The sequence below is a fragment of the Ovis aries genome, chromosome 6 (genome assembly GCF_016772045.2).
Source record: "Ovis aries strain OAR_USU_Benz2616 breed Rambouillet chromosome 6, ARS-UI_Ramb_v3.0, whole genome shotgun sequence".
NCBI classification, from domain to species: Eukaryota; Metazoa; Chordata; class Mammalia; order Artiodactyla; family Bovidae; genus Ovis; species Ovis aries.
The window spans coordinates 4,559,191-4,583,200 of NC_056059.1; the positions used below are offsets into that span (position 1 = coordinate 4,559,191).

General features: G+C 39.1%; 1 protein-coding gene across 4 annotated transcripts in view; it reads left to right on the forward strand.

The window, feature by feature from the left end:
• TNIP3 (TNFAIP3 interacting protein 3) overlaps nucleotides 1-24,010 on the forward strand; it is a 58,855-nt gene that overhangs the window by 1,077 nt on the left and 33,768 nt on the right. For 2 of the 4 annotated variants that reach the window (XM_042251107.1, XM_042251105.1), the window contains exons 1-3: nucleotides 18,403-18,667; nucleotides 21,761-21,838; nucleotides 23,519-23,584. In XM_042251107.1, the coding sequence (XP_042107041.1) occupies nucleotides 18,632-18,667; nucleotides 21,761-21,838; nucleotides 23,519-23,584 (180 nt within the window). In that variant the 5' untranslated portion in view covers nucleotides 18,403-18,631. Of the gene's footprint in view, nucleotides 1-18,402; nucleotides 18,668-21,760; nucleotides 21,839-23,518; nucleotides 23,585-24,010 lie in introns of those variants that run through there. The other 2 variants (XM_027971373.3, XM_042251106.1) reach the window with 2 other exon arrangements.

Sequence of the window (24,010 nt, forward strand, 5' to 3'; positions counted from 1 at the left end):
CACATACACACAAACACACTCACATTCACACTGAGACACATACTCTCACACACACACATTTACACTGACACACATTCTCTATCTCATACACACACACTCACTTTCACACTCTTTCTCTGACACACATACAAACACACTCACATTCATGCTGTCTCTCTGACACACATACCCACACACACATTCACACTGACACACATACTCACACACACTCACATTTACACACTCTCTCTCTGACACACATACACACACATTCACACTGACATACTCTCTCACACACACACACTCACATTCACACTGACACACATACTCTCACACACACTCACATTCACACTAACACACATACTCTCACACACACACACTGACACGCATACTCTCACACACACACAGAGTCCCACTCTCTCTCTCTGACACACATACACACGCACACTGTTCTGTCAAATACTGTTTTCACTTAGTAACTCGTTGTGGATCCTCCTGTACCTCTTTCATTCACTTTAATGAACAAATAGTATTGTGTCCGTTCTTTCCACTTCTTCATGAAAAAGAAGCATTGTTTTCAAAGTGAGAAATGCCTCTCTGCTAATGATGAGGGGCCAAAAAGGCTTTTCTCTCCACTTCCTTCCTTCTCTTTTCATCCCCACCCCCACTCTCGTACACATACCTCTAACTCCCAGTTAAGACTTGCTTCCTTCATGGAAATGTGTGCTTTTTTGTAGTGGCCATCTACTTTAACCCCAAAAAGAAATTTAATGATGAGAATTTGAATCCCCTCCAGAAGCCTGATCCTCGTATTCTCTGTTTATCAGCCCCTAAGACTCATTTGCTCATGACTGAATTCCCTGCCTGTTCTGCTCACTTGTTTTCTGGATCCTTCCTTGTATGATGAAAACCTCACAGCCCTGTTGCCACCCTCTTGGTAACTAGTTCCCTGTCTTCTGGGGACTTGACTGGAACTTCTCTGTCTCTTTAAGATATTGTTTTCCCTATCTCTTCCTTGATAAAAATTTCTCATCTTCCTATACAGTTCCAAGCAAAGGAGAGCAGGCATCTGGCTGGTTCTTGTTTTGTTTTGTTTGCTTTGTGAAATGTAAGGTAAAGACATCTACAGAGAATGAGAGAGTAAAGGTGGAGTCCAGTGGTTAAAACAGGGGAAGATACCCAGGTGGCTCTAGCGGTAGAGAATCTGCCTGCAATTCAGGAGACGGGGGTTCGATCCCTCAGATGGGAAGATCCACTGGAGAAGGAAATGGCAACCCACTCCAGTATTCTTGCCTGGAAAAATTCTATGAGCAGAGGAGCCTGGCAGGCTACAGTCCATGGGGTGACAGAGAGTCAGACACAACTGAGTGCCTGAGCACACCCACAGGAAATGGCCACTGAGAGGCAGAGATGGGAGAGAGGGGCAAAGCTAAAGTGAGTTCCTGGGGAGCAGTGAGGACCGCTGTATAAGACCAGTCACTAACGAGTGTTTGGGCTCCTAAATGTTCAGTCTCTCCATCACTTCTTACCAGCTTAATTATCTTCAACTTTTAAATATTGAGACTTCATACTATTTTATGGGTAATGTTCTTTGTTCACCATTAAGTGTGATTTTATTTTACTTATTAACTTTTATTGAAGTGTACTTGATTTACAATCTTGTGTTAGTTTCAGGTATACAGCAAAGTTACATGTCTATATTCTTTTCAGGTTCTTTTCCATTATAGGTTATTACAAGATATTGAATATAGTTCCATGTGCTATATTGTAGGCCCTTCTTATTTATCTATTTTATATATAGCATTGTGTATCTATTAATCCCAAACTCCTAATTAATCCCTTCCTCCCTCCCCTCACATTACGAGCAATGTTCTAATTCACTCTTTCACATCCTAGCCAACGTCGATCATGACATCCAAGTTTTTCCAACCACTTGCCATACCACTCACAAGCTCTACCTTGATAAATCCATGGCCATTTCACATCTGACTTTTCACTTGTCCTTTCATTTGCATTTGATACTATCCACTAACTTTCTTAAAACGTCTTCCTCCATTGACATCTGTAAAAGCACCCTTCACACCCTCCCTTCCCCTCCGCTCTTTCCGTTTCACTCGCCGTCACCGGTCTCCCTTGTGTCACTGCCTGTGTTACACTAATGTCACCCAGGGATCGGTACGTAGTGGGTGGCTCACCAAACTTCAAAACACGTGCTGCTGGCTTCCGACACATACACTTACTAAACATGTAGTTCTTTTCTAGATTCATATTGACTTCACTCAGCATTTTCAAAGATGCACTCAGTATCTTTCCTGTTAAAACTGTTGTTTCTCCACTCTCCATTTCCCACTTCCCAAGACGCACCCATGTCCCACCACCCCACCCTCCTTTACCAGTTTCGCGTGCTGTGCTTTTTCACATGCTGTTTATCCTTCACGGAAACCCTTGCCTCCTTACCCCTTGCAGGAACTGTGTCTCCAACTGTGTTTTCATGTGAATTACTATGAAATCATAGTACCTCCCTCTTTAGTCTCATAGAGTTCTCTGGTCGCCTTTTGCACTGTCCTAAATAAATACCTTCTTTAAACCTCATTCATAGGCTTTATCACCTTGGTTTGGTAATCATTTATGCATAGTCTTCCCTACTAGTCACAGACTTCCTGAGGATAGAGTATGAAGTGTCACATGAATGTGTCTAAAGTCTCATAACACAGGTTTTTCTAGAAGGTACCCATGTTATACAACACATTTGGTTTCATGAACTATGAGAAAAGTAGACTTATAATCACCTTATCTCTAAGAATCCTTCACAAATAATCTCAAAGTCTACAGGAGGAATATTGAATACACACTTAAAAGCTCAGCTTCTCATCCTAAAGCTTTTGACTGGCAGTGATTGTCAGATGCCCACCTATCACTGCTGCTTCGAGATGTTAGCTATACCACTCCCAGGGCACTTTGTGGTACCACTCATGGTGACAAGTAAGCCTAATATGTGGATGTGCTCTCCAGAGCCCAGACAGAGCTAAACACTATGGGTCTCTCCATTGGAGACACCTATCTTTCCCAACTTTAGCTACACAAGCCCGCAGTACTACTTTACACATCCAGTGTTTGCCAGATAATATGTGTGACTGTCTTTTTTATTTTCATCCTTTTGCAAATGGGGAAACTGAGGTTCAGTGAAGCTAAGTACATTTCTCGTGGTTTCTGCTATAGCTAGTAAGAATTGCATTCTGGACCTAAACCCAGATCTGTCTGGGTTGCTCTATACATCCTGCTTTTAATTACCTCTTCCTCAAATAAGAATCATTTGAAGTGGCTGGGCCTGAGCTCAAGCTGTTACCAGGAACGATGCTGCTGTCAGAGCAACCCCTGCTTTCCTGTGTGCGGCATCACCCTTGCATCAGGCTGCAGGGCATTTACTCTCTCTCTGAGGATAAGTCTCCCAGGAACAATCCTCTTCATCTCCCAGACTTCTGGCATCTCCTTCTCAATTGTCATCTGAAGTATCTTCAAATATTTGATTCCTTAAGTAAACACACTTAATTTCCAGCTGAAATCTCTGCTGAATTACTGTTGACAACAGCACTCCACAGAAGGAAATCCTACATTCAAAATAAACAAAAATGTTTCCATTCTCACTTACATATTGATGGAACTGAAAAAAGTATAAGAAAAATTCTTTTGGAGTAAGATGAGGGTGGGTCAATGACAAACTGTGGAAGGCATCTCTCATTTTCCCACTGGATGGAGCAAGCGTAAGAACAGTAAGGGAGACTCCCTTTCCAGGAAGAAATGTATTTCATTATGACTTTATGAGATGGGTAAAATGCTTCAAATGGTTCAGAGAGCATAATCTTTTAAAAGATTAAGTAAGTTTCTAATCATAAAGAAATATGATTTAATTAGAAGTCCTGAGATATATGTCATGTTCCCTTTGTGGTCTACCTTGGCCAAAAATAAGAGGGAGAATTACTACAGAGAAAATGAGAAGTGAAGTGAAGTCTCTCAGTTGTGTCCGACTCTTTGCGACCCCATGGACTATAGCCTACCAGGCTCCTCTGTCCATGGGATTTTCCAGGTAAGAGTACTGGAGTGGGTTGCCATTTCCTTCTCCAGGGGATCTTTCCAACTCAGGGATCGAACCCAGGTCTCCCGCATTGTAGGCAGACGCTTTATCGTCTGAGCCACCAGGGAAGCCCATAGAAATGAGAAGACTAACTCATTGCTTTGAGGAAACAGAAAAACATTATTGATGAACATGAGGAACTCTATTAATATGAAAGCGGGTTTTAATATTCTGAGACAGTTGAAAGTAGAAAGTTGGTGAACAGAAGGCATTGAAAATCTTGTAGGCAAAGAACAAATCATTTTCTAAGTGAGAATAATACTCAGTTCCAAAGTGGACATTAAATGGAACTTACACTAAACTAAGACGTGGTCTTAATACAGTGACAAAATTAATATATGAAACTTAATTTATTACCCTGTAATTGTGTGTCTTCAAATACAAAAGGAAATGATAGAAGACTTGAGGTGTTTCCTTGAACAAACAAATATATTCCAGTAATGCTTGGAAACAAGAGTTCAACCTGGGATGGGAAGGAAAAGTGTTTGAATTTTAAGATCTACCAAAACCGAATTTGCTTAAGAGTGTTGTCATGTGTTTAGATTCTATTTTTCTTTTCTTATTTTAACTAAGACACAGCACTAAAAATTGGCTTTTAGTAACTTTGGTACCAGTTGAGGAGCGATTTCCCAGTAATCGGAGACAAATTCTAGCTCTGGACATTCTTCCTAAGGCTAAAAGTCTGGTAAAATGCTTTGAATGGCTCAGAGAGTATAATCTTTTAAAGTGTCCCAATATGAACTTATGATACTTTAAAAGATTATGAGAGAAAAACTTCTTGGAAACTACAGTAAGTTGACAAATGTTTTCTGTAACCACATTTGTTAGGAAAAAACATTAATTTCCCTTTCCTTGTTTCCTTTTTTCAAAAGTTAAGCTATTTCATTATCAAAATCTTTTTTTCTCATTTCTAAACTGGGATGAGATAAGAATAAAGTGAGTGAAAATGTGAAAGCATTTTGTAAATGTAGAGGGCTAAATTGCTCGCACACATGCATGCTTAGTGTCCAGCTGTTTGTGACCTGAAGGACTGTGGTCCACCAAGCTCCTCTGTCCATGGAATTTTATAGTCAAGAATACTGGAGTGGGTTGCCATCTCCTCCTCCAGGGCATCTTCCTGACTCAGGGATCAAACCCACATCTCCTGCATCTCCTATGTTTGCAGGCAGATTCTTTACCACTGAGCCACCTGGGAAACCAAAGGGATAAAACACAATTCTTGTGATGATGATGATAGTAAGATTAGCTTGAGCCTCAAAGTCTTATTTTTTCTCATAGAATTACTAGCTTCCTCTTTGAATCCCATTATTTAATTTTGAGTCATGGTAACTGTGGAATGTTTTGATCTCTTTTTTTCTGTTAGGAAAACTAAGTTGCATTGTTGTATGAGCAGCTGTTTACTATTCCCTGGGGAATGTCTGAATAGCTGGCTAGGGAAACAGCAAGTTCTTAGGCAGCAAGAAGGCCTGTCTCAACTCAGCTGCTGCACTTTGCGGTGTTTGAAGCTCACAGTAGGCAAGCTGGGTGAAGTCATTTAAACGAGCTATGTATCTTTCTCTTAGCTCCAAGTTCAGCTAGTAGTTTTTAGCTTTATAATTCTAAAGGTATAATCTTGAAACTAAACAGGTTGGTGGACAGAGAGACCAAGCTGTGTTTCCCAAGCTATCACCAGGCCTGATATATGACATATGACTCCTTCCATTCATTTTGAAGATTTTAAAAGCTTCCACTATACATAAATATCAGGTATATGTCCAGATAAGAAGATCTTCCTGTGTATGTTCACCTTGAACTCTATTTTTGTAATAAGGTACAACACCAGACACTGCAGGAAAACAGAGACACAAGTCTGTAAGCTAAGATCAAATTCTAAGACACAAGAATTAAAACTTTTTTAAAAGAAGAGGGACAAAGCTCTCCTCCCATTTGAGAGGCATCCATTTGTTGCACAGATGGCTATCTACAGGAGAGGAGAAATGGGGCAGTAAACTCGGGCTCCTCTTGTTTGATAAGTAAGAGATACTTTTGAGTAGGACACTTTCTTACTCAAAAGTTTTCTCTTCCATCTCTGGGAGGATCTGCCCAAGGTTCCTCAAGAGATGGGCTTAGAGAGCACTGGAAGATGCAGGGTGTCCTTTGGAAGCTGTGAGTGATGAGTGCAAAAGGATTCCTTCTGCCTCCGTGAAAATAATAATCCTAGAAGCTCCAATCCAGGCCACTTTGGCAGCCCCAGGAGGAGTGCAACAGCCCCAGGGCGTGTTGGTAAAGGAGGGCACCAAGCCTGGAAGGGAAGGGAGACATCTGGGTGGAAATTAGAATAGACGTTATCACTTCAACATTAAAAAAAACATAAGGTATCCAGGAGCCTGCAAAGAGAAGAAAAAGAATTCAGAGTCTCAGGGTTTCCACTGAACAGACTTCCGAAGCTAAAGGTATTATCTTCATCTTTGGAATCATTGTCTTCTCCTAGATTTAAATAACTTCAGCAATCACATTTGGAAAAAAAAAGATGTCTCTCTTGTTATGCAAAAGGAAGAATAACATCAGCCTCTTGATTCAGAAATGTGTAAATCTGTGACACTGCTAAAGGAAGCAGAATTCTTGGCTTGGAAGATTACCATGAACAAACACACTTGTTTAAGAGTTGTTTAGCAGATTACGTGTTCTTCATGTTCTAGATCTGTTCATTGGGTTGGCCAAAAATGTTGTGTGGGTTTTCTTTGTTGTTGTTGTTTTTTTTTTTTTTTTTTTAACAAGACCTTATCGAAACTAACATTTTGGCCAACGCAACAGCTTTCTGACAGAATGTGGGTCTCTCATAGGGACTTCCAAACCTAACCTGGGTTTGGAAATCCAATGCCTCAAAAGTCCTTTTTTTTCCCCCCTCAAGCAAGCTTTCCCATTTCTACTTTGATTAGAAACAATTTCTTTCATGGGTGTGGGGAAAGTACCAGCAAAATGGGCATTTTCAGCTCTCACTGAAAAAGGCTCATAGCATTCTAATATCTACCTTCTAGGTAAAATGCATCTTAAGACTCTTTTACCATTTTTGTACTTGTGAGGAGAGTGAGACTTGACCCACAAAGTGTATAAATATCTTGGGATTCTGGGATAAGCAGCAAAAAGTAGAATCATGTGTTCCTTTTTTCCCCCCCCAGTGAGGAAGATTTACTTTTTACAGTAAATTTTCCTTAAATCACTAAAGATCAGTTAGCAAATATCTGCAATTTTTTCAGGCTATCATATTGAAAGACTGTCTTTGAGTCAGGCTCATTTTCAGACAAAACAGTCCTGATCACTTATGTGTCCAGAAGTCATCACCATAGTCTCCCATTATTCCTACATCATCTTCATATGTACATCCCCTTTCTTAATTATTATATGTAACTATGGTTTTTGTTATTTAAAACTAGTATCAAAATCCATGACTTATTGAAATGTATTGTCTCAGGAAGAAAGTGATATCTTTCACCTGAGGTCTCCAGGCTAATCACTTGGTGATTATAAAGCGACACAGAAAGGATTTTATCATTAATGGAGCGGTCCCTCTAATCTTCAGATTTTATGTTCAAAAACCAGAAAATACATGAAAGACATGTCTGTTTTGATTATCTAGTACTAAACACATACCCAATTCACAGTCTATAACCTGTAAATATTTGAGTATATGAATGAAGTACATGTGAAGTCAACACATGTATGTTAAGTACAAGAAAAAAGTGATTTGCAAATATGCTGAGTGATCATGGATTAAAGTCCCTGCAGAACAGAGAACATTTTTTAAAAATTCAATTGCAGGCTTATAATATTCTAAGGCTAAATTTCTCTTTTCTGACTACCATTCATTGGCAATAGAAATTACTTTCTAAGCAAGTAGTGGTAGAAACTAGTAAGACTTTGTTTGGATATGATCTTAAAGGTCAATCTGGTTTATATATACCCCACAATAAAGCTCAATTCCCTCAAAAGTTTTCTGAATTGTATTTCTTATTGGCTCAAGCTCCTGCATCAAACAAAGTAAATTATGTTTTGTCCAGTGATTTTTTTTTAGCCATGTTATTCATGTCTCCTCACATAGGTAAAATGCTCTTTGTTGGGAATAAGCCAGTAGGGCTGAGTTCTGGTATGGGTTCAGCCACCCTCTCATCATATCTCTGAACTTCAATTTAATCCTTCTTAACATCAGAGAAGCTCAGGCTTCCCTGGTGTCTCAGATGGTAAAGAATCTGCCTGCAGTGCAGGAGACCCAAGTTCGATCCCTGGGTCGAGAAGATCCCCTGGAGAAGGGAAAGGCAACCCACTCCAGTATTCTTGCCTGGAGAATTCCATGGAAGTGGAGCTTGACGAGCTTTAGTCCATGGTATCGCAAAGAGTCAGACATGACTGAGCAAGTAATACTTCACTTCACTAACATCAAAGAGTAGCTATCATGGTCAACAAAAGAGTCCGAAATGCAGTACTTGGATGCAATCTCAAAAATGACAGAATGATCTCTGTTCGTCTCCAAGGCAAACCATTCAATATCACAGTTATCCAAGTCTATGCCCCAACCAGTAACGCTGAAGAAACTGAAGTTGAACAGTTTTATGAAGACCTACAAGATCTTTTAGAACTAACGCCCAAAAAAGATGTCCTTTTCGTTATAGGGGACTGGAATGCAAAAGTAGGAAGTCAAGAAACACCTGGAGTAACAGGCAAATTTGGCCTTGGAATGCGGAATGAGGCAGGGGAGACTAATAGAGTTTTGCCAAGAAAATGCACTGGTCATAACAAACACCCTCTTCCAACAACACAAGAGAAGACTCTACACATGGACATCACCAGGTGGTCAACACCGAAATCAGATTGATTATATTCTTTGCAGCCAAAGATGGAGAAGCTCTATACAGTCAACAAAAACAAGACTGGGAGCTGACTGTGGCTCAGATCATGAACTCCTTATTGCCAAATTCAGACTCAAATTGAAGAAAGTAGGGAAAACCGCTAGACCATTCAGGTATGACCTAAATCAAATCCCTTATGATTATACAGTGGAAGTGAGAAATAGAGTTAAGGGCCTCGATCTGACAGATAGAGTGCCTGATGAACTATGGAATGAGGTTCGTGACATTGTACAGGAGACAGGGATCAAGACCATACCCATGGGAAAGAAATGCAAAAAAGCAAAATGGCTGTCTAGGGAGGCCTTACAAATAGCTGTGAAAAGAAGAGAGGTGAAAAGCAAAGGAGAAAAGGGAGGATATAAGCATCTGAATGCAGAGTTCCAAAGAATAGCAAGGAGAGATAGGAAAGCCTTCTTCAGCAATCAATGCAAAGAAATAGAGGAAAACAACAGAATGGGAAAGACTAGAGATCTCTTCAAGAAAATTAGAGATATCAAGGGAACATTTCCTGCAAAGATGGGCTCGATAAAGGACAGAAATGGTCTGGACCTAACAGAAGCAGAAGATATTAAGAAGAGGTGGCAAGAATACACGGAAGAACTGTACGAAAAAGATCTTCATGACCCAGATAATCATGATGATGTGATCACTCATCTAGAGCCAGACATCTTGGAATGTGAAGTCAAGTGGGCCTTAGAAAGCATCACTACAAACGAAGCTAGTGGAGGTGATGGGATTCCAGTAGAGCTGTTTCAAATCCTGAAAGATGATGCTGTGAAAGTGCTGCACTCAATATGCCAGTAAATTTGGAAAACTCAGCAGTGGCCACAGGACTGGAAAATGTCAGTTTTCATTCCAACTCCAAAGAAAGCCAATGCCTAAGAATGCTCAAACTACCGCACAATTGCACTCATCTCACATGCTAGTAAAGTAATGCTCAAAATTTTCCAAGCCAGGCTTCAGCAATATGTGAACCGTAAACTCCCTGATGTTCAAGCTGGTTTTAGAAAAGGCAGAGGAACCAGAGATCAAATTGCCAACGTCCGCTGGATCATGGAAAAAGCAAGAGAATTCCAGAAAAACATCTATTTCTGCTTTATTGACTATGCCAAAGCCTTTGACTGCGTGGATCACAATAAACTGTGGAAGATTCTGAAAGAGATGGGAATACCAGACCACCTGCCCTGCCTCTTGAGAAACCTATATGCAGGTCAGGAAGCAACAGTTAGAACTGGACCTGGAACGACAGACAGATGGTGATTGCAGCCATGAAATTAAAAGACGCTTACTCCTTGGAAGGAAAGTTATGACCAACCTAGATAGCATATTCAAAAGCAGAGACATTACTTTGCCATCAAAGGTCCGTCTAGTCAAGGCTATGGTTTTTCCTGTGGTCATGTATGGATGTGAGAGTTGGACTGTGAAGCAAGCTTAGCACTGAAGAATTGATGCTTTTGACCTGTGGTGTTGGAGAAGACTCTTGAGAGTCCCTTGGACTGCAAGGAGATCCAACCAGTCCATTCTGAAGGAGATCGGTCCTGGGTATTCTTTGGAGGGAATGATGCTAAAGCTGAAACTCCAATACTTTGGCCACCTCATGCGAAGAGTTGACTGATTGGAAAAGACTCTGATGCTGGGAGAGATTGGGGGCAGGAGGAGAAGGGGACGACCCAGGATGAGATGGCTGGATGGCATCCCTGACTCGATGGACGTGAGTCTGAGTGAACTCTGGGAGTTGGTGATGGACAGGGAGGCCTGGCGTGCTGCGATTCATGGGGTCGCAAAGAGTTGGAACGACTGAGCAACTGAACTGAACTGAACATCAAAGATGCCTCTTCTGACAACTTTATAGCTCTATTATGCAGTTCAAATTGAAGCAGATAAAATATTGCAATCCATGGAACTCACATGTGCAAAATTGTAATTTTCTTTATTTTTTAAACTGTTTTGTTTCAATCTGGGACCCCACATCCCTCCTTTTGGAAAATAATTTAATCCAGTTGGCTGCAGGAAATCTCAGCCACTTTGGTGTTTGCTCAGACAGTTTCTATTTTCTGTGCAGTCCTACACAGGAATTCTCTCCTCCATCTTCTTGCCTTAGCAGCACCTACAATCTGTGAAGCAGATTTGTGAAGAAATCCGGCTGGAGCAGAGTTGCCAGATGTGGTAAATAAAAATATAGAATGTCAGCATGCGTGCTAAGTCGTGTCAGTCATGTCCAACTCTCTGCGGCCCCATGGACTGTAGCTCACCTGGGAGTCTCCTCTGTCCCTGGGGTTCTCTAGACAAGGACACTGAAGTGGGTTGCCATGCCCTCCTCCAGGGGATCTTCCCAACCCAGGCATCAAACCCAGGTCTCTTACGTCTCCTTCATTGACAGGTGGGTTCTTTATCACTAGCGCCACCTGGGAAGCCCATACGATATCTCAGTTCAGTTCAGTCACTCAGTCGTGTGCGACTCTTTGTGAGCCCATGAATCGCAGCACATCTAGTTAAGTTTAAATTTCGTAAAAACAACAAAATATTTCATGGGAAATACTTTTTAAAAAACTACTCTGCACCTAAAACTAAAATTTATCTGGCTGTCTTATGCTGTTTTGGCAACTTTAGGAGGAAAGCATCAAGTTGCAATAATCCATCATCTTACACGGCCATTAGCACCAGTATAATCTAATCCTTATGGTCTTTTCATTGGCTTACATCTTCACTGGCAATCACTGATGCTGCTAGGTCCCTCTTCTCATCTCTTGTCCCCAGATTCATGTGATAAATACTGCGTTTTTCTCAATCTGACAGCAAAGCATGCTTAAATCCACAGAACCCGAGTTAACCATTTTTATATCATTCTCAGGAATGCAGGAAATTTCTGACTGTGTTTTCACAACACTCTGGGGTTGAGGTGTCTGTCTAAGGAACCCCCCTACCTAGACAAAGTCCCAGCTGTGCTCCTTGAGGCTCTGCAGAAATTCTCTTCAAGACTTGCCCCTTCCCCAGGTTTAACTCAGGGGGTAAGGCCTCTCGGCCCTATGATGTTCAGTCTGGGCCGTTCGATAGATGATGGGTGAGTTCCTAGAAGAGTTGGGCTCAGTTTCCCCAAGAGGAGGCTCAACATTCAGGTTTTCCCTGATCCTTTCCCCATTCTTCCTCAGGGCCTTTATCTACTATGATCTACCTTTATCTACCATTCCCTGCGTGGGTGTGGGAGTGGGGAAGAGGTAAAGGACTAGGTTATACCATCTTTTCATCTTCCCTCTTTATCATTTATGCTATGATTTTATGCCTTGATTCTGTTTTCTCAAACATTTTGTTATGAAAACTTCAAATATATAGCCAACTTGAAAAGATTTTGTGATGTAACCTGTAGATTTCACCATTAAAAATCTCACTCTACTTGTATATCATGTATCTATCCATCTACCTACTGCTCATTTTGTCCATCAATCCATGTTGCTTTTTGAGACATTTCAAAATAAATTACACAAAAGGAATTAATCTTAAATTTTGTAAAGTTTATTGCTAGAAATACTAGCCTTGCAATTCAAAGCTTCAGTTTTCAGGATAGCCTCTGTTGAAGAGTCTGTTTTGAAATCCAAAGGCTGAATAGGGACTGTTTTTCCTTTTGCATTCAGTGACAAACTTGTTCAGCCCTGAGACAAAAGGTATTTCTCACTGAGCAAAAAAGGATTAGTTATGTGAAACAAAGAACCATGTACGTTTTGGGGGAATCACCAGTTAATATTTCAGGACATTAACTTATATAATAAAGCACTATACAAATGTAGGAAATATTAGTGAAAACCACACTTATACCTTTTAAAAAATCCCTCATAGCATGTATAATCATTGATATTATGTATCTATTAAATATTAACTATGATTAGGAGAAAAAAATTAAAGGGGTTTGTATGGAGAAAAGTTAATATTGATCATTTAAACAAAATAAAGGTGAAATATTTACCTATAAAATGAATAAAAATAAAATGTATTCAAACAGAACAGCTTTTTAAAAATGGGTAGATACTCCTCCTTGATCATTTCTTATTTGGAGACAAAATATATATCTTTGTTTATCCCTGTGGTCTTTCTCCTCTGGACTGTGTTTTAGGAAGTAGCAATGTTCTATGATTTCCTACTAAATAAAGATTTATACATAAACAGATATTTTAAAAATGTGTATGTCACTAGCCTGTGCTCTAAAGATACTGTTAGTTCCCAAGGCTAAAATGATATTGACTCTACCTTCAAGAAGCTTACAGCCTTGAGAGAGAAAGATACACAAAATGACGGTTTATGATAAGTGTAGATATTGATGCCTCACACAGCAACCTGGGATCACAAAGGAGGAGGTAACTAACTCCTCTGGCAAACCAGAGAAGCCTTCAAAGGGGCTGGTGGTCAGACTGGATCAGATGGGTTACTGCTTTGGGCAGTGTTGAGAAACCTTTAGACTGGAAGCTTCATAAAGTCTTCAGTTTCATAAAGACAGGAGAATAGTTGGCAAAGTCCAATTTGCCCGATGATGTAACTGAGATGCACTAAAAGCTAGAAGTGTGCAGTGGAAATAGACATATATGTACTGCATGGAAGAAGGGCTTTAGACTCCAAGCTGGAGAGAAACAAGCCTGTATCCCCCAAGAGGATGTGGAATTTGGGACATGCCTCTCAGGGGACACATCTAGTCCAAGCCCATGTCTGGGGGATGAAACAGAGGTCATTTACTAGTTTGGATGCCAAGAAGTTGACGTTCCTGATCCTGAGATCTTTTTTAAACTCTTGAGTAGGTACCTACTTCATCAACATTGCAGATTTAGTTTGGGATGGGGAGAAGGCTTTACATGTGTCTGAGCACTGCTTGGACTTGCACAGGTACTAAAATAGTTGGCACTATGTTAGGTTTAAGAAATATGGAATAAACACAGCAGAAAATAACAACATATAGGGTATGACATACAGTGCTATAGAAAAAAGATAGCAAGAAAGGGCTGAGATGGAGAGCAATTTTAAATAGGAGGCCAGGCAAGATCTCAATGAAGAGATGACATTGAAGTAATTACCCATTGAAGGGGAGGGGATGAGCCATGCAGTTATCTAAGAGAAAGACAGTTCTGAGCAGACAGAACAGGATGTGTACATGACAGGTTCACGGACCAGCGGCCTGGCCAGGACAGGATGGAGTAAACAAACAGGAGGATACTGAGAAAGAGGTCAAGGGAGCACAGGCAAGAGCAGCGAGGACGTTGCGGGCCACTGTAACGATAGAGCGTTCTGCTTTCACTCTGAGTGAAACAGGAAGCCACTGAAAGTTTCTCAGCAGAGGAGTGACATGAAAGGACATATTTTAAAGACTTGCAGTGGCTACTGGACTGAGAAAAGATGGGAAAGGAGCAAGAGTGGAAGCAAGGAAGCTGTTAGGTTACTGCAGTAATGCAGGTCATGTAGCTAGTACAGGGTGGACTAGGATTGATGCAGGGACAGGTATCAGTCACTACTTGATGCTCTTCTAAGAATTTTCATGTGAACAAAATCAGGAAGCAATTATTGACATTTCCATTTTGAAAATGTATAAAAAGGCATGTTTATTTCATTCTTTCCTTACACTGGGAAAACTCTCGGCTTTTGTGGCAACGTGTTGCTTTCCTTTCTGGATGTATTTTCAGAGATCTGAAAAAATATCCAGATGAATTGGGTAAAGCTGTGAGGAAAAAGATACCTCAAGGATGACTCCAAGATTCTTAGTCAAGGGCATGAAAGTTGTCACTGATTGTGATGGGGAAGACAAGTTTTGTGGGAGAAGATAAGGAAATAGCTTTCATACAAGTGGTGAAGGAGGTATCTATTAGGCATCCAAAAAAGGATGATGAGCAGGCCAATTAATATAGGTGTTTGGAGTTCAGAGTTACGGTTCATTCTACATGCCCCAGATGAACTGATTATAAGTAGTTTGATTACCATGAATTGGTAATATTTAGGATATTATTTTTGATAATATCTATTAAGTGGTATTAGAGTTGTCAATCTAACCCATTTAATACATAATGTGCATATCCAGGTTTATTTTTACTAAAAAGCCACTTTGATTATGTAATTCCTTTGCTCATGTAATTCCTTTGCTCAGAGGTCTTCAGTAGTGCCCCATGGTCTATGTAATAAAGTTAAAATTTCTTAGTCTAAAATTAAAAGCTTTTTCCAATTTGATCCAAATCAACTTTAGGCAGAGCACATGAGCCCCTCTCTAGTTACACTGCGCTTATGAGAATCCTTCATACTTAGGCTTGTCCATCTCTGTTTCCTTTAAGTTGCTCCCCTTAATGGTAGCATAGCTCAGTTCTCACCATCTATGAACATCCAATCCATCCTTCAAGGCCCAGCAAAAATTCCAACTCCTGCAATAACTATGAAAGCTCAGAATGAGCTCTCTCTGAAATTTTACAAGCATGCTTATATATATATATATATATATATATATATATGTTTCATTGGAAGTAGGAACTTTTATTTTTCCTTTGGAACCCACTTAGTGCCATGTGCATTGTAAGTGATATGTAAATGACTGATGAGCCCTATCCTTAAGGCCATATTATTATTAATATCTAAGCTCTTATATATGTTATTATGAACAGCAACCCTAGGAAGAAGACACCTTTACTATCCCTAGTTTACTATGTGGGATTTGAGACTTAAGGGCCTTAAGCATCATTCGCAAATTTATAAGCAGTGACTGGTAGAGCTGAAATATGAATCCAGATGGCTGCTTTCTAAGGGCAGATGTTTTAGTCACCACCAGATACTCTGTCTCCTAGTTAGACAGCTTAGAATAGGTAAGTACTGCTGCTTAGAGTGGGTGGCCTATCCCTTCTCCAGTGGATCTTCCCAACCCAGGAATAGAACTGGGGTGTCTTGCCTTGCAGGTGGATTCTTTACCAACTATACTATCCGGGAAGCCCACTTAGATAGCACATTCACTTAAAATCCATGCAAATAGATCCAGAAAGCAAAGGAAGTTTTTCCACCCCCATTCTAAAAGGATATTGAAGAAAAATCCATGTTTATTTCACCTACCAAAGAATCTCTCCAAGCATTTATAGAAATGTGATTTCTCTCAGACTAATTTTGAGGGAGTTATCATCAACTGGAATGACTGTTCCTGACCACTGACTCCTTGGTCCTTCATTTCACCATATTTCTGTATGTTTGTTATTTTCCTCTAGATATTAATATTATTTTAGTCACTTGAGAAATGAGAACTCCTCAGACTTGCTTTAGAAACATGGAGTGACATGTCCATTTCTCTGAAAGTTATTGCAGCTACTAAGGCTTCTCAGGGAACAAAGTTTGGCTAAAAGTCAGACACTGCAAGTATACAGCATATGTGAGGCAGTGGAGGTGAGGCGAAGAGAGCGTGTATAACAGAAAATATCCAGGGTATTCCTAGGACTGTACTAATGCACATTCTTTTGTTTCTCCCACCAAACTTGGGGCACTCCAGAAGAGTTATTATTTATTCATAAATCACCACATGGCTCTCTGAATCGAATAGAACATCCATTTGTTGTTAAACTGGCATGGCAGGAGAGGCAAAAAATAAAATAATGAAAAATGCAAAAATACAGGATTTCCATTCAGTAGAATCACTTACACCCTGATGGACTACAACAACGAATGTTCAACAGGATACCCATACAGCCAGGACCTACAGACAGCAATGCCTGGCAAGCAAGTGTTCTTTCTAACCACTTCTTTAGGTCAGTGCCACCAGATCCACTGGGTTATTCTTACTAAAAATGCAGATAAGGCTGAAGGGAACTTTGGCCGTATATAACTATGCTTTGAGTATGAGTGTATTTGGGAGGAGGGGTTGGGAGAGAAAATAATACATTTTTATGTTTGGTTTTTTTTTTTCCTGATGAGTGGATTTGACAGTTAATGAAGTGTCAGTCTCCAGGAAACCCCTGCTTATATTCCCTAAAATCAAATCACACGTGACTCGTTTTACCTTCAGAACTCTGAACAATTTGTTTCCCACTTGTACTTTTGGATATTGCCTTAAGGAATATCATTCTGTTTCACTCAAGTGTACCCCCTAAACAGACCAAGAAACCAGCAGAAAGTACACACACACACACACACACACACACACACACACACACACACGCGCGTGCATTCCGGATGGAGAGAGCCACAGATATCAGGGGTGTGGCCAGTTCAGGAAGCAGAGTGAATTAATTCAGTGTGGCAGGAACACAAGAAGCAGAGATGGAGAGCTAAAGATGAAGAGCCAAAGCAGACAAAGGAGAGTCAAATCCTAGCCACCCATTCATTCCCTTTTAAAGAGTTTGAATTTCAGGAGTTTTAGGGTTTATCCTACATATATGTTGATATTGAATGCTGCTGCTGCTAAGTCGCTTCAGTCGTGACCGACTCTGTGCGACCCCATAGACGGCAGCCCACCAGGCTCCCCCGTCCCTGGGATTCTCCAGGCAAGAACACTGGGGTGGGTTGCCATTTCCTTCTCCAGTGCATGAAAGTGAAAAGTGAAAGTGAAGTTGCTCAGTCGTGTCCGACTCCTCGCGACCCCATGGACTCCAGCCTCCCACTCTCCTCCATCCATGGGATTTTCCAGGCAAGAGTACTGGAGTGGGGTGCCATTGCCTTCTCCATGATATTGAATAGAGAGGTCTAAAGAAAACTGTTAACTAAGTAACTAAATTCTTTTCCCTTTCCTTTCTATTCCTGCCTCTCTCTTTGTTCCCTTTCCTCCAAGTCAAGAATGACATCTTCTGCTCCGTCAGGGCCCCTGTGTGTGGCTCAGAGCACCTGCTTTCCCTGCTTTTATCTGCACTACCTATCAAGTGCTCCATTACCTCAGTGCCCCGTAGAACTACAAGCCAACTCATTAAAGCTGAATGTTAGTGAAAAAGAAGATTTTACTTCCCTGGAGTTATGAAGACAATGCGGACCAACTACAGAAAAAACAGTCTTGAGACACCCAATAACTTTGTCATGAATTATTTTCTTTTCTAGTTCCCTAAGAATTAGTAGCTCTTACAGAATTATACATGACATTAAATTTCACACAGTTAAGCTGATACACATAAGACATTGCCAGAAAATCCGGCCCTTAGGAAAATAAGTACCCCGAGTTGTCAAAAAGTCAACAGTTACTTAATTGATCTGGGAAATACAGTGAAGTTATGGCAGTTGGGCTACTGAGGAAAGATTTGGTGTGCCTAGGCTAGTCTGTGGTAACTTCCTCCTCTAGTGAGAGAAACTGCCAGTAAAGGAAGAAAGGCAATTTACATACCATAGCAAGGCGATCTGCCTTGTGTGTTACTCACAGCTTGCCAGCTTGAGACATCCTGGGAAGCCCCTAGCTGGAAGAGAAGAAAAGTTATCGTCACAGTCGCTGTTAGCGTTATTCTGTGTAATTCACATACAGAGTCACTTCTGTACATTTTCAGCGAAAAATTGTTACTGTTGTTTTCTGCCACGAGTAAACTATTTTTGTAGTATTTTTTAAATTACGTATATTTTGCTCTCACTTTAAAACACATTTTCTTCTTTTTTTTTTTTCTTTCTGCTCTCCAAGCCTCCAGGAAAAACAGTTTCTGTGGCACATTTCTTACAGAGCTCAGCTAGAATGAGTGGTGCAGAAAGTCCTACGGATCATGCAGAGGTAAGAACACATTTCTGGGAGATGAATTCACCATATGTGGCATCAACAGTGTCGCTAATGGCTAATTATGCAATGACTATAAGAATAGCAATGTCTAGTTTGCTTTCTTTAGCTAAGATACGCTCTACATATTTCAACAATGCTATTCAATAAAGAAAAAATATCTAGGTGACTAGCTGCATTTTCTTTGACCCCTCTGAGCTACATTTCTTTTTTTTTTTTAACAAAGTGAGAAATAAAAGCCTATCCTTTCAGCTTTTCAATTCTATGTTTCACATTTTGCTCTTGACTTAAAAAAAAATTGGTTTAATGTAAAATTTAAGAGAATATTATATTGGTGTGCTTAGAAATAAAATCTATTACAGCAATAGAGTACCTGTCATAAAATACTTATATACATGCAATTAATATCACATTCTTTGCTCTGTTACTGTTTACTGCAACAGATACTAATTGAAAGTGTTTTCTTGAAGTATTTTTTAATGATAACTAAGATATAATAGGAAACAGACTCTTTCAGCCATTCAGGTTTTAATTTAGCAGTCCCAGAACTTGACTCTCTTAAAAGCTGATCTGGGCATTAGGGTAAATGAGAAAGCAAGGTCTGAATAATTTGCACATAGATTACATTTTATTGGGAGTAATTTTTCTTTAAATGAGCCCTTAGAAGGACCAGTGACCTAAAAATCTTTCTATGCCTTCATTAGCAAATAAGCAGCGCAGCAAAAACAAGTGAAAAGTTTCTCCAAAACTTTGTATTTGACTGTTTTGTTTCATTTTAATACACATCTATGTCAGATGCGTGGTGGTAAAATGTTGATTAATCTCCACAAAAATTCTTAGTGATATATTTATGACTTGTAAGTCATACCTATTGCTGTGCTTTATCTATCTTGCAGATTTAATATATTTACTAAATCATTTTATAAAAATTTGATAAAGAATTATTTAAAAATTACTTTTAAAAGAAAATCAAGTGTCAAAATAGTTCATAATTTTTCAGAGAAAATTATATATGGAAAAAATGCAATCTGATTACTCTCAATCTAAATTCTCAGAAGGCAGGGTCATACAAATATCTGTTAGTCACAGAATTTTTTTTGTCTTTGTCATAAATAGAAAAAAGACTTCTTGAGGACCCCAAATTCAAGTTCTAAACCATGGTGTGAAATGGAGGAACCTTGAACTTTAATACGAATCATGAAAATCAGTGGCATTTATTAAAAATAGAGGTGGGATGAATAGGTGGAGCAGAGAGAATTTTAAGACAATTCTACAAGACATTCTACAGGATCTTACAGTGATAGATACATGTCATTACAAATTCATCTACAGCCACAGAATGCACAACAGCAAGAGGGGATCGTAATGTAAACTGTGGGTTTGGGTGATAATGCTGTGTCAATGCAGGCTCATCTGTTAACAGACATACCACTCCGGTAGAGGATGCTGACAATGGGGAAAGCTACCCATGTGTTGGGGCAATAGCTATATGGGAAATCTCTCTACTCCCCACTCAGTTTTGCTGTGAGCCTAAAACTGCTGTAAAAAGTGAAGTCGATTAAAAAGAAGATAGAGTGCTATAGCTCCCTTTCAGAAAATCTGATCAGTGTTCTGGGTGCTGTATGTATAGCAAGCCCCCAGGTGAATGCACCCTAGTGGTGAGAGAACCGCTAGTCTAGAATCCAGCTTTTCTGCATCTCGGCTTTGCCAAGCCCAGCACATACTAAGTAGGGTTGCTTCACAGCATTTTCCAAATCAGCTATGACTAATTTTTAGTCTGTTCTGATCCAGGATAAGTTCTGTCCCTTAGAAGTCTTCCTAAAAACCAGAAATCTCAATTGCAGGACCCAACATACTTCTCCCCTGGAAACTGATATCACTTCTGGCACTGGGTCAAACCAGTTTGAGGTCAAGAAGCAGGTATAATCATCCTGATTTTTGTCAACCTAAGAAGAATGCCTCTTTTTAAATGCAGTCTTACTTACACATGTGTCTGAATAGGAAGTAACTAAGAAAACTAAGAACAGAGTCTACAGAGGTGTAAAAATCCATGGAACCCTAAAACACTGAGACCAAAGCTAGCAAAGATAGAAAAATAATTTTATAAATCATTTCTAATGAAAAAAGTCCTGGAACTTCCATGGAGACTATAAAACAACATTTCTTGTAACATTTCTGGCAAAGGCCATCATGTTTTGAAAATGTTTCTTATTGTTCATGAATACCCTTAAGCAATTTCTTGGTCCACAAATGGCAGATTTCCAGGTTACCCTCATCATCCAATTCATTGTATTACTTTATGATTCAGCCATGCAATGGTTTTAAGACTATTGAGTTAGAAAAGAGAAAACAGTACCATAGTGAACTTTGCTGGTGATCGCTTTAGACAGATGGTAGGCAGTTTCCAGAATTTTTGTGCTTGCTTTATTCTTAGAAATTAAAAAGTGATTAATTTTTCACCATGCCAATGATTTATTATTAACCTAGATCTGTCACCTAGCGGCTTTATACATAGGGCTGGTTAAAATTACACAACATGAGATGACCTATGCTCACCTCTCTAAGATAATCATATGATGGTCACTGAAGTAGTTAATGTATTATTATTGCTTCAGAATCAGTTTGTCTCCATGTAACATACTGTGTTAGTCTCCTTTTCTTGGTTCTATCATTCCTTTGACTTTTAGGGCCACTCCAAATCATGGGCATGTCTATATAAATGAATTCTTTTTTAAAATTTTACCAGGTACATACCTGACATGTATCTATGAAACTTACCTGATTTCTATATACATTATATTCTGTATTTTCATTTTGGGGGGAAAATGATTAAAATCCAAATTCATAAAATTCTAAATTCTTGCTTACCTCTTATATAGATACATTTGTAATTTATTCAATAATTGTCAAGGTCGTTAATTCATATAAAAGAGTTTCTAAAATATAAAGCTTTTTCATCAACAGTTCTCTATGGAGATGATAATATTTTAGCAAAATTTTTATAAATTACAACATGAGAGCTTGTGAAAGGCAGCATTTCTCCTGTTTATTTGATAGACTATTCTGCTTTGCTCTTTTTTTTTTTTTAAGTGTGCTCAATCGTCAAGAAGAAAGAACTTAAATTCTCTTGAACAAAAGATAAGATGTCTGGAAAAGCAGAGAAAAGAGGTAATTTTGCAATATTAGTTGGAGCAACATGGGCCATGAATTAATGCTGAGAATGAGAGGCACCTAGAGCCTCTTCTTTTTGTTGCTGGTTGCAGTGCGTACCTTCAGGGTAACCGACTGCATTGTACTGAGAGCAAATGCTTCTTTCTTACTCACCTACACATCTCTCACTCAGTCTCTCAATGCTTGCGCAAATGAGTAAAAATGACAAACCCATGAATTCAATCATTATAATTTAATTTTTTAATTAGATGTTTCTTCCACATGGGCCAGGTGAGTTTATCATCTGGGCTGTTAATGCTCTGCAATCTGACACACCTTGAAACTCAAATTGTCAAAGGCTTTATTGTATAGTTGACTTGGGTACTGTGACATCATGAGTTGGCATCCGACCCACAGGGGTTAAGGAGCACTATCACAAAAGAAGTTTGTTTTAAAACGTCATTGGGTATGTAATGGATATTCTTTTGAGTTCTGTTTTTCTGAGTTAATGAATATTAGAACTTCTTTATTCTCCTTGCCAGAGGAAGAGGTACAAAACTAACCCTTCTGGCACCACATTGTCAATCTGGTACTTCCTTTTCTAAGTCACTTTCTACATTACAGCCTTTCTGTCTTCTTCCGTGTCCTCCACCCTTCTTTGATACTGCGTAAAATAGTGTGCTCTTCTGGGCAAGTACTGAACTTCAGCAAAGTGATGGTACCAGAGCACAGAAATGTTAGTCCCTAAAATGACAGCAACTCAGGGATCTTTATAAAATAATACTATATAGTCTTATTCTAAAAAGTCACAGCTATTTCTAGCATCAGAGTTACCTAGCTACTGCCACTCTGTATTAGGTATTTTGTTTTGTAACTAAGAAAATTTTGTTACCTTTTTAGTCATTATATCTATCTTCTCCATGTCTGTCCTATATTTATAGCTGTTGGAATTTCTTTTAATGTGGAAAGCTGTAGACTTCTTGACTAGAAAACTAAAAAGAGGTCATAGTGTTTTTCTTTTCATCTATTTAGCACATAGTTTTGAAGTTTGAAACAAAAGTTTCAAATTGTTTGCAGCCTAAATTGCATCTAAAATTGTCTTATGACAAAACTATTATTCCTCAAATAATCTAAGCTTTCAAAAAAGTGATATTATCTATTAGTTGAGTATATTATACAAATCATGTACTGATTTTTTTTAAAAAACACATTATTGCAAGCAAATGATTATCAGCTAATGAGACTTGGAATTTTTAATACAAATTCTGCCTTTAAAAGCTATAAGAAATATTACATTATAATAGTCAAGATAAGCACATAGAAAAATATGGAAAGATTTGAAAAAATACTTCAAATATGAATAAATATTACAGAAAACCACTAATGCAATCTGTATCAGGTTCTAGTTGGATTGAACAAAGAAGATGAAAATTCAGATAAGTATCCAAAGTTAAAAGTTTCTAATAAATTGTTCGGCTGACTAGTCAAGATATACCTAAGATGTACTAGTTTTTCCTATGTGAGCCAATTATGAAAGGTGAATGTGTTAACTCATCCCAGATCTACCAGAACTTGGTGGAAAGAATAGTGTCTTCACCAATGACTTCCAAAATCTTACCTCAAAAAGTGATTTCATTTTGACTAAATTTCCAACTGGGCAGAATCCTTTGTTGATTTACCAAATTCTAATAATTTCAGCTCCTGGAAGTTAACCAGCAATGGGATCAGCAATTTAGAAGCATGAAAGAGTTATATGAAAGAAAGGTAAACACCTCTTTGTTTGGTATTTGCTTTAAATCAATAATCTGAGTGAGCCAAGTATGTGAAGATTTTCATTGATTTCAACTACAGGAAATTTGTGAATAGCCAGCCATCTGTTGAAAAATGATAAGGGGGAGGGTGCTGAGTGTATTACTGGCCTCATGGTACTGAAGATTAATGAAGGAAGCGAAGGTGTCAGTGAATTGTCTTGAGAATGTAAAAATAAAGATACTAAAAATAGCCTCCAGCAATATCTCTAAGTTCTTATGCACATTTATCATAGCTCACAAAGCATCCTGGCTCTGTTACTAGCAGCCATAAAAGCACAAAGTTATATGTGAGGTGAGAGATGGCTTAAAGTTCATACTGTTTTATACAAGGCTGGTTCTCTAATTCTTTATAGCATAAGCTGTTGCCCACAGATAAGGA